Here is a 12010-nt window from a genome sequence, read left to right as displayed (position 1 = left end):
TTGACTTTTTTCTTTTCGATTTCCATCACTTTCGTTCCCCTCATATTTGTCCCTTTACCCGCCTCCCTCCACACTTTCTTTAATGTATCTCTTTGGTTACAAAGTCAATCACCACAAAGCCACTTTCAACTCATCTCCAGACATTTAAATGATTCTGAGCAAAACTCTTTGAATGGAATCATTTAATGTGATCACTTGGAATTGTTTGACTGATATATACTTCCATTAAGTCAATGTTGACCCTGAGGAAGTGGTGACTTTGTCACAGGCACCACCCTCTCCGACTCTTCCAGTGTAATGAATGGGAGCTCCAGTATCATGCTTTTAGAAGGGAATTTTCTCTCGCCTTACACAGCTTGAGTTCAGAGCTACAACCGCTGCTCTTCATCTTCTCCATCTTCCTGTTTCAAGTCTCTCGCATATTTTTCAAAGAGATGCCAATAAAGCTTACCATATCTTACATCTGGAGGCGTAGGGGGAGGGAGAGAGTTTAGTATGGGTATTTGCATTTCCTGACTTCGCTCTCGATGTGTGCGTTTGTGCCGCTACCAATCCTCTGAAGCTCTCTAATCGCACTTTAGTCGATGCAAATTACAAAGCCAACCAGTGCCGGTGGACAAGTTCTACGTTTTAAGTCTTACATCCTTAGAGAAAAAGTCACCAAAGACACAAATTCTGTACTTTCATTGACTGACAGATTTAAATATATAAAATAAACATAATTTCCTCTCTGTGTCAAATATTTCCACATAGAAAACAATCCAGTTTAGTTTTTTTTGCATTGTGAAATGTACAGTGTGTTCTAAAATGTTGAAAGTGAAGTCTGATTTATTTAACTTTGGCTGCCTTGCCAGTTTAAACAAAGACAGAACAATTAAAGTGTGTGTGTGTGTGTGTGTGTGTGTGTGTGTGTGTGTGTGTGTGTGTGTGGTCTTTTCATTTTCCTGGCCAGAGTAACTGTGCTCTCCTGTGATTTGAATCTCCCCCTTGCACAAACAGCAATCATTTTCTTCATAGCCCTCCTCCATCGCTCTGCTGTCTCTGAACAGTCACGGCCGGGTCGATTAAAAACATGTTCCTGTCCATGGCTATGGATTTGCGGTCCACATGGACGCATAATCAATGCGGTCTGTAGAAGCCGGACCGATCCGTGCATCCCCTTCATAGGTGTTATCTGCTGGCATCTCATGTGATGTGACAGTTGCCCCCCTGGCCCTCCCCTCTCTCGCTGACTTCCTTCTCTTGGGAAAGTTGTTCTGGTCGGCCAAAAGGGCCCGGCGAGGATGGCCTTTGATATGCATTCCTCTCATAATCTCATAGCGTCTTTTGGCAGAGAGTCGCATGAGCTCAGGTTTGACGTTTGACCCCGACTGAGGCTTTTCAGAGCTCGTGCCTCGGCGCGGCCCCTCATTAAAGAGCTGAAGTCGTACATCCCCAGATTAATAGCCACGATTCCCTCTAACTCCATCCACCTCTCTTTTGGAAACCCCTTCACCCTGTCTTTCTCTTCCAAAACAGGCATCTTGAGCAGTCAGCCAAAAAAAGGGGACATTCCCTCCCAAAGAAAAAACAACCTCCCTCCCAAAGAGCTTCTAGAAGAAGCCATGGTAGCTGGTTATCTGATGACGGCCAGGCTTAGCCGGCTGTCTGGGATCTGAGGATTGGAAGAGCACTAATGAAGGCTTGTTGTCGGAGCAGGATTAGTGGTGACAGGCAGTGGAGGGGCGAGAGGGGACGGGAGAGTGTGTTAGTAGGAAAGAGAGACCGCTGATTAGCCTGAAAGGGACGCACTCGCACACAGAAATACACACAAACACACACACACATGAATGCGGTCAAGATAAGGTTCTTAAATCTGGCCTGAGCAAACTGCCAGTATAGCTCCTCCATCTACCCATGCAGCTCTCGCAGTTCGCAGCCAAAACAACATCATTCCGCACTATAACGAAAACATTATTCCAGGTTTGTAGTCTATTTATTTGTGCAATGTAGCAGCGATTGTTCCACTGCCAGTTTCATGCCGTTTTGTTTTTTTGTTCCTCTAATCATCTAATCATTTGTGTCCGTGTATGTGTATGTGTGCTCTCTCTTCCTCCTCCTCCTCCTCCTCCTCATAAACTCTGATTCTTCCCAGCTGTTTTAAAGAAACAACACTGCAGCCGCAAACGTCTCTGCGAGCCAACTTCCTGGCTTTGTTTGTTATGTTCTGTCATTTTAAATTTACCCCGCTCTCTGGCATGATGCATTTTCCCATCCCCTCCCTTCTGTAGATGTAACTAATCTACTTTGTGACATGCTCTGGCACAGGAGTAGAGGTGATAAGAGAGCCGGCTCCCCCTGACCCATCGATCACCATCGCATTCCTGTGGAACAATGCCATTTCTGCTCTCCCCTCATCGCACCTTAAGACTTTACCCTTAAATCTCCCGTCTTTTCTTTTTTACATCCTTACAAACCGAAGAGGTCACGCTGGAAACGCAGATCGCAGGCCTCGCGCAAACAAGCGGTCCCGGCGTCTCTCCCTCGCGAGCGGCGCAGGCTGCTCTGTGAGCCAAGCCGGGGTGTAAATGCATGGCGGCTCGCCCAGACAGCAAAACCCAGATACGGAGCATGTGGTGGGGCTCTCTCTGCAGTCTGTCCCTGCATCTGCCCCTCCGCCATTTACCCATGTACTAAACACGCGCTCCGGATGTGTGCGCACACACACACTCGGAGCCGAACGGGGTCATGTGTTTGTGCCGCACATGTACAGCACATACATGCGTACACGTTTGTCCTGGCATGCATAGATGTAGTCCGAAGCTCCTCAGGCTCAGATACTGACGTTACAGTGACATGTGCTTAGATATTGTGGACCACTTGGGCATTCATTAGTAATGCTGGAAATGTGAGACCCTCATTAGAATAAGACAGAGATGGAGATTTGAACGAACTGGCTCGAGGGAAGAAAATACAGTAATTCATATTTTTTACTATTTGATTGAAAATCGCAAAATCCAAGAACATTGTTTTTCTTGCGCTTGTTATTTGTGAGATTTTGGGCTATTTTGCTTCTATGACAGTGGACTCAGACTGGTAGAAAGAAAACATCCAAACTACACATTTAGGTGTTTATTCTCATACGATTTCTCTTGAATTAATCAAAAGTTTGTATTTTTGCCTCATTTATACAAACGTCACATTTCAGAAAACTTGTAATACAAAAAAATATTGTCTTAATGTAATGTATGATGTACCCTAATCACCTATAGTGGCTTTAAAATGTATGGAATTTAAAATACATATCTTTTAAGTCAGTTTTTTCTTAGTCTGAGCCAGAAATCTCCACTTCAGTTGCACTTACATCAACGTTTTTTTGTTTATCTATAATTCATAGCCTGATTTATAAAACATTTAATTTCTACTAACATGGCTGTTGACAGTATTTTCAGATTGATGGGGTGATACAAAGAAAAACCTTTGACTCTAACACGTCTTCAACTACCTCGACGTTGTCTTCACTGTCAACCGTCTCTGATTCATCCCGCAGGTTCTTATGGTCACCAAGTGGTATCTCTGTGTCCGCCCTAGCCCCAGGGCGTCGTTCCTTTTGTTTTTAGTTCGGGAAAACACTTTGGCTACGATGTATCTCAGGTGACTACATGTATAGTCTCCATATAGCTATGAGGTCCGCTCTTAACATACAAGTATAAATCAAGCTTTTGGAGAATTTATGTTCTTTTGGTACAGTCAAATTTATCATCCAAGTCATTTTTTTACCCGTGAAGCAACATTGCACTATGTATAAACTTAAGAAATCAAAGTGCAAGGTAGAATTGATTGTCATCATCTCCATTGTGAGGTTTCAGTTGTCGAGAAAACTAAATCTTTTGTGTTCGAAACAAAAGTGCTTTGAACAATAAATAGCCCCTCCTGTCCTGAGACTCTCTGCAGTGAGACCCATCCAGATAAGACATGCAGGCGTTTCGACCAGAAAGCATGCCAGGTCCCTGTCTCCCTCTTCAAGGCTTGTGTGCCGTGAACTCAAAAGCCTTTTAAGCGCTCAGTGGGTCAGTGAGGTGTGAATGGGATTTCTCTTAGCACCCTTGACGCAAAAGACACTGTCACAGGTCTACCATCGCACGGCGAGCCCTTAATGGATCCTAATAATGGAGGAGCAGCCTCAACACTTTAGCCAAAGACCTGGCAGTTCCCAATGACAGCTTTCCGGGGCCAATTTCCAGAAAGCGGAGCATGCATGGCGGAAGGCATGCTTGGACGTTATTTATTTATTTTTGTATGAGAGATAATACGCGTGCATCTCGGGCTGTCCTGTCAGTGCAGGGTTCTGGCGGGCAGACCGAAGATGAGTAGAAGGCGGATAACGCCGCGAGGCCTGCCATTACTCCGTCTGTGGTGTAAGTGCACCCGTCTGCATCTCCAGAAAAAAGTAGTTAAATGGATGAAAGCAGCCATTTTTCTCAGGGAGGTTTTAACATTTGTGTTTGTTTACAATGTGGAACTAATAGTGCTGTGGGCATTTTTAGGCTTCCCCCGTTTGTTTCCTGTCTCTTTCATGTCCCCATGTCCCAGGATTCAGGGTAATCATGCAGCAGACTATAACACATCTCCCTTTGCTCCACTCGGGTTGTCTTCAGTATTTTAACTCAACGCCACGACCGCATCCCCCCCTTTTAATCCGACAAAATGTGAAAATGGCCACATTCTCTGCTGAAGTGCAGTTTCTTTTGAATCCCCCTTCAATAGCACTGACCCAGGGGCCGCTACGGACAAAAAAGCAATCTTTTCTGAGCGGTTGCTCTCCTACTTTGGTCCCTTTTAGATTCAGGCGCTATTTAAGGTGACTCACTCAACAGAGCGATTGACCTCTTTACCTGTCTCTGTGTGTGTTTAGGCAACCTCAAAAGAACCCCAGCATGGCGTCCGAGGACTCGTGGGACAAGGTGTACATGCCAGCCGAGGGATTCCAGACATCCAAAGAGAAACCCCGCTACTCCGGCAGCCATGGATCACGTAACGGCTACCTGGCCACGTCCAGCTTCAATGCCCGCGCCTTCTTGGAGACCCAGGAGCTGCTGAGGCAGGAGCAAAGACGCAGAGAGCAGGAGGCCAACAAGACCAGGCCGCCTCCCGCGCAGGAGAACCCCAGCGGCAGCATCTACGACCACGGCAGAGACCACGCTCAGGCCCCGGGCTCCGCCCCGGTGAAGGCCCCACCTCAGTCCAAGGGCCCCTACAGACAGGACGTACCCCCGTCGCCCTCGCAGCTCGCCAAGCTCAGCAGGCTCCAGGGTTCTGAGAAAGGGAGGCTTTTTTACTCCTGAGACAGTGACGAGACTTTTGGGAGATTAGGACTGATTCTAAGAAACATTAACAGGGAAAATTACAAAGAGGGAAATGAGACTGTGCGCTTTATGAAATGCTGAGATACAAAGATTTTTATAGGACTGTTGACAGAAAAATGTTAATATGTAAAACTAAAAAAAAGATTTTTTTTTTTTAATGATATGAACCATTATCCTTTTTAACTGATTTTGAGATGTTTTACTGTCCAGAAACGTGATCATCTAACTATGTGTAAAAGTGCCTTCTAGTCCATCGATTGTTCCCCTTCAGTCAGCATCATCCCCTTTAGCTTTGCTCGACTCAGCTGTGAGCCATCCATCTGATACATTCACAGTGGCCAGACATCCGACATGCCGGCAGGGATCTCAGTCGGTCCAACGCTTGTGTGGATGAGGCTTTATTTTTGCCGTTCATTGGGACTTTGACTACGCGTTCATGTGAGTGTGTTGTTTGTGTGCGTGCTGGCAGGAGTTGGCATGTGGTGACAAAGGGCGGAGTGTTTAGCAGTGTGTGTGAACTGTGGAGTCAGAGCTGGGGGGTTTTGAGCGTGACCGCTCACCCCACCCTCGGTGTCCCCTTTGGTTTCAGATATTTACCCAGAGCATATAACCTCCTTCCAGATCCACCCACCCCCGGTATTCAATATGATAATCCTGAATTCTCTCTTCCTCTGCTGGCTGCTTCATTCTCTTCACACTGTCACCCTCAGCATACGGCCATCTCGGAGGAGGACAACAGCTTTAGATCTCCTTCATCCCTACCCTGTCCCGCCCACACCGGGAATCCAGCAGTGTAAACGGGGTCAGGTCTGGGTTATTAATTAATGGACCTCATTAAAAATGAATGGGCCCCTTTTGTGTGTGTATGTTGTCATGTATGACGAGAAAGGAAGAAGCGGCGACCTTGCCTAGCGTGGCTCTGGCCCCGTCCTCGCCTACAATGATTCGGCTGTAACCGAAGCACGCTGGCCTCGAGGTGTCTGAGTTGTTCCTCTGAATATTTCATTAGGGTGGTTTCATGGGAAACCACATCACCTCCGCCTATCCATCGGGCCGATACAATAGTGCTGATTGTTGTTGTTCTTTTTCTTGATCATTTCCATTGGTAGGAAACCACTGGGAGGTCTGTCTGTGGTTCAATCAATAACTACTGGTGCATTTTCAGTGTGTGGTGTGTGAGAGTGTATATGCATGTGTGTGTGTGTGTGTGTATGTATGTCAGTTGGGATGATATTATCATTGAATATGGGAATGCATTGCTGCATGAAATGATCTTTCCCCGCTGCACAGCTGGCCCAGCAACACTTCCCCTGTTGGAAGTCTTTGTCATGCAAATGTCTCCATGTAAAACCTGGTTACTCGTATACATGGCCAAGACTTCTCTGGCTGGGGAAATCAGGTTTCCGTAATCCCCTACCCCGATTATGGAAACCAGGTTTTACACGACGTTTTATGAAATCGCTGGAAAAATCCAACCGTTGCCTGGTTTCTTACAGTAAGTGCATGTAAACACACCGCTAACTGAAAAGAGTGCAGGAAGTGAGGAACTTTTCACTGGTAATGAAACAGTCTCAGTTTAATACTGAGGCCTGTACATGACTTGCATAAGCAAACGAGACCATCAGTGCGATGTACTCCTTTATAGTTATTTTTAATGCTTGCTGTCGGTGCCACCAGGTCTGATTTGAAATCACGAAATCCGACAAAACCCTGCAGGTTCACCAGAAACTCTGTCAGCTCAGACTCCAGCGGGGCCTCCAGCAGCGACCAGCCCCCTGCGTACACGCTGCTGGAGGCCCAAGACGTATTGCTGGGCCCGCTGGAGGAAAGGGCCAGGACCGCCAAAATTAACACAAAATGAAAGTTCCTTGTAGTAACTTTAAGTAAATGAAAGATTCATGTGTCATTAATAAACATTCAAATGAATGTGTGCATCTAAAGCTGTTATTTCCAGAGCCCTGGGGTCAGGACTAAGAGAAGGTTCCTGTTTTCTATTCGGCATGCAATGGTTAGAGTAGTTAGGAGTAGGATCTGGAGAATTATTGCGGTGGAGGGTCTATGAGCCTCACGAGTACATGAAAAAATATGTTCTCACACATAAAAGGGAATGTGAAATACAGTTCAGTGTGTTTGTTTGTCTACCAATGTTCCAGTGTGTGTAGGTGGGCATGTGTTTAAGTATCTGTGAACGCTGCCAGTAACTAGATGCTCCAATATGTCTATGAATATGTCTTGGCAGCCACATGAACCACTTGGCTGCTGAGTGGGAGAAGAGCAGAGGAGTAGGAGGCAGAGAAGATGGGAGGCCTGACCCTGCAGATGATTCAGTCAATGGAGTAATCACAACTATTCCTCTGAGTCTGCAGTACAAACACGAGGTTACCAACTAGGCTGCGCTCATTTTGGCTGTCTCTTCTCCTTCTCTTCATTTCTCTCCTTCATCTGTCACTTTCACATGTTTGTTTGTTCTTCTGGGGCAGAGTCAGACTGGGTTTTGTTTGCACGTGTGTGTGTGTGTGTGTGTGTTTGGGGAGGGGGGGGGGGGGGCAACTCTGACAGAGAAGTGGTTTTAACTGACGTTCCCATGTTTTATGAGTCCCCATCATGAGCTGGGGAGGGGCTCAAGTGCCTGCAATATCTAACAGGTTTTCTTCTCCTCGTATGCAAATTTGATAATATCCCATAATGCACGTTTATTATTTCTTTTGTGTAGTTGATGTTTGTGCAGCACCTCTGTGACACATTCTTCCCATAAAGCTATTGTTTCGGTGGATTTTTCTCTTTTTTTTTTTTATCCTGGGCGAAATGAGAAAATATATTGTTATTGTTCCATTGTGTTTTTATGACCATCCCTCATTGTATTTTATTATCCACAATATGGTACTATGGTGGTAAAAATGACTTATATGTAAGCACAGTGCAATTTCTCTTTTTACAACATTGTATCATTAAGAACGGTTTCTGCCATTCTCTGTACATACGATATAAACTTCTTTTTTTTCAGTGAATAAATTAAGGGTGGATTCAAATTCTTGTAACAATAATTTCCCTTGATTGTGCTGCATTAACATTCACTAATGGTGTCTCTGCTTGTGACACACCAGTGAAATAAGATGCATAATTAAAGGAAGTAAATGTTTTTTTTTTAAATTTCTTGCTTCTTCCATACTGCAGTTTTTAAGATATGATATTAAGGATTTAGGGATCAAAATGAAACAGTTTGTTTCCATTTTTTCCCCATTGTAATTATGAATCTGGCCTTGGGTCTTTCAGATGTATTTAGTTGAGAAGATGTATTAATAGTTTTAGTCATCTGGTGGCCAGATCCTTCCTCATACCTTTAACAGCTAAAAAAGAACATTCTGAACATTGCTGCTCTTAACAGGAGGAATGTTACAACACGTTGGACCTCTGCAATAGCTACAGCTTTCCATTGGCACGAGCTCAAAATGTGGCTCCCACATTTGTTGAGACGGCAGTGAAAAAGTCCGATCAGAACACATCCTCCCTGTCTCTCCATCTCTTTAATCTCCATTCCTGATAGGTCAATGGGGAGGTTTCGCCTCAAACTGGCTGAACTTCTAATAACATCTTCTGGTGACTCGGTGATAAAGACAATAGTCAAATTTATGATGTTCAACTGGGGGAGCAGGTTTTAGGATTTGGCCCTGCATCACAGAGCTCCTGCCAGATCAGTCTTCATCCTGAGGAAGGGAGAGGCCTTTGAAAGAATCAATGTGGTCAGAGTGGAAATACCCTAGAAAGCACACGCATCCGGGATAAAGACATCCACTCATCCATATATCACCTTTGTGGATACGGGTAAAAATTAAGGTGAAGAGGAAGAACAAACCAAACTGTGGAATTTTGCCCAGACTGAATGGACCGAGAGGAGCTTTTACCCTGAGCAATACCTCAAGGGGGAGTTTAAACGCATCGTCTCTGAAGTAGCTGCATTTGAACTATCCTGTAGAGCCACAGTCCAATTCCTTCAATATTACCTTTAATTGAGTGTCAATAGAGCAAATGTAGAGGAATGATCCTGCGTTTGGTCCAGTCCGCCTTTACAGTCGGGCGCTTTTTGGAAGCCCCGAGCAGCGTTTCAGCTTTCACCTTGGTCACATGCAAAGAGCTTTTATCGACAGAATGCTCCCTGAGGTGTGGCACGAGACAGGGGCCTTGTCTTAAACCACTTTCATATGCGATAGCAAATGAACCCCTTGCTATTTTGATTTGTACACATCAGTATATTTATAGGATTTCAGTGTATGAAATATCTTGCGTTATTACATTATATGCAGACGACGTCCTTCTGTTCGTTACAAAGCTGGTCAGTGCCAATTTCGGGGAGCATATAAGAAGAATATTGAGTGTTTCAAGCTATAATGTTAATTTATGGAAAAGTGAAGCAATTAAACCCTTCAGTCCCAGGCCACAATCTGCATGAAGACTCTTATCAGCCTCTCAAAGTCTCTCATTAGATTCAGATATATATCGGTTCATGTGCGAGCCTCGCTTAAACAGTGGATGGGACCGTGGCGTTCCACTGGGACTGATAGAGTTTAATAGGACACAGACAATATGGTCCTCTCCAGATTTAGAAATAGCATTTAGGATTATAGATACCATATGGTATGGAGAAACGTTAGCTTTTATGGACGATAAAATGTTCAGTCTGTCGCTATATTTCTACTGTGATTTGTGGAAATGTCTAGAAGGGATATTCTCATCTACAGTAACGTCATCGTTACAGAACCGACATCACGGACACAAATCAAGTCGATGTATCCACAGAGGTGATGTAAAGCCATCAAAACACAATAGGTCTCATCCTAGCATGATACACAACGCAGCACATAACCTAGCGGGCTGTATCAGCTTGCACCCTTAACACTTCAAGGCCTGAGGGAACAGTAAAGCTGTCTCCCCCTCCCCACTCTGTCTGATCATTACTCACGCAGAAAGAGCTCTGCCTAGTCTTTAATATCCCCCTTTTGCATTCCAGCCTTCTTAATACTCCATAATGAAAACCTTTTTGTACAGTGATCAACAGCAGACTCAGTGTGATTTCATTACTCCACTCTGTCCTATTGACCCCTGCAGGCCAGACCAGTAGATCCCGTTTTGCCAAGTGCAAGTGTGCTGATATGAGAAGCAGATGGGGTTTGTGTGAACCGCCACTAGATTAAAAAAAGGCTAGTCTCTAGGGATTTGGGAGATCTTTTTTTTTCTCCTCTTTTCAGCCTGGTGAGTCTGAGTCACCTGTTTTGGGTTGAAGAACCAGCTTCTCCCTCTGATCCCGATCTGCTGCCCCTGTGGGATTTCAAAAGAGGAAGCCGACGTAGTAGGAAAAATCGTGGTCATAAATCTCGGCAGATGTGCAAAAAAAAAAGCCAATTGTGTGAGGCTGACGTGAACGCAGGCGCAGGCGCAGACACACACACACACACACACACACACACACACACACACACACACACATACCTGGGGGTTCTTCCCTAAAGCTTTGGGCAACATCTGGTGAAAGCGTGTGTATCAGAGGAGAGAAGCTGGTCTCTGTAATGTGTGGGTGGAGGAGGGAAGGCTAATGCCTTTCACTCTCTAGACCATGGAGTGGGCTTTGCGTGTGTGTGTGTGTGTGTGTGTGCATGTGTATGTTAGAGAGAGAAACAGAGCGAGTCACAGATGAACTGGTTCACTACTGAACCCTTAAGACTGACGTAAATTTGAGGGAATTTAATTCATGGTGTACGGATGTATACTTGTCCAATGTCTCTCATAATTTACAATATGGGAAATATTTTAATGTATTCAAGCTGTATGAGCACAATGTTTTATGATAAAAACAGGGCACATAAGTAATACCTGAAACCATTTGTATTAGATTATTTCTTAATGTTGTCCACGTCATATTCAATCTTTTTCTGTTGTAGCTGACAGGAAAGAAGCCTGAAATTATGATTTAATGTCACAGTCATATCCCAAACAGAGAAACTGGATTAGTGTGCTTATTTCATGAATCAGACTAATTCATTTTTCCCATGCGAAGAACCACATTTTAAGTAAGTGGTATATACAGTACAGGTTTTAAATGTAGTTGGACTTCAATTTCGGTGATGGTATAAATTACCCTTTAGTTATGTTGCGAGTACGTTTTGTTGGGCGACTGCACTTTTACAGTCTCCAGGTGAAGTTCCTCCCCGTCAGGTACAAAGAAGTAGAAGAATTCAGGTCTTATAAATGATTGGTTTTGGCAGAATAAAAGATTAGTTATTGTGGTTTTAAGAAACTTTCTGTTGAATTTCCGGAATTGCATCTGCAAAAAGTATTTTCGTCCAGCTGCAAAGTCAGATTATGTCATGTGACTTACTTCTTTGACAGGTTGCAAGGATTCTTAGCAACACATTTCATCTTTACTCCAACAGCAGATTACAATTATTGAACTGTGTTGCTGTTGGGCACACGCTAATCATCAACTGGAAGGTCACCATCTGACATGACGCCACATCGCTGACCCCAGAGCACACCATGAAATGAGGTCCCCTTGGGCCAAAATTGGTCCCAACCAGGTTACAGTACCCCCCCACCACCAGGCCTCCTCTTCCTGTACCAATCTAACCTCAGGGCCCTTTCCCATCCTGCCACCCATGGAGAGCCACACGCTG

At 44.6% G+C, this 12010-nt stretch overlaps 1 protein-coding gene across 2 annotated transcripts in view; it reads left to right on the top strand.

The window, feature by feature from the left end:
• Positions 1 to 8615, top strand: part of LOC116397197 (partitioning defective 3 homolog) — a 314996-nt gene extending 306381 nt beyond the window's left edge. For both annotated transcript variants that reach the window (XM_031872427.1, XM_031872426.1), the window contains exon 24: positions 4895 to 8615. In XM_031872427.1, coding sequence (XP_031728287.1) covers positions 4895 to 5324 — 430 coding nt within the window. In that variant the 3' untranslated portion in view covers positions 5325 to 8615. The remainder of the gene's footprint in view (positions 1 to 4894) is intronic.
• Positions 8616 to 12010: the final 3395 nt, after the last annotated feature.

This window comes from Anarrhichthys ocellatus, unplaced genomic scaffold, assembly GCF_004355925.1.
Source record: "Anarrhichthys ocellatus isolate YVR2014 unplaced genomic scaffold, GSC_Weel_1.0 scaffold63, whole genome shotgun sequence".
NCBI classification, from domain to species: domain Eukaryota; kingdom Metazoa; phylum Chordata; class Actinopteri; order Perciformes; family Anarhichadidae; genus Anarrhichthys; species Anarrhichthys ocellatus.
The sequence above is the reverse complement of the archived record's forward strand: the minus strand, read 5'-3'. Positions and strand labels throughout refer to the sequence as shown.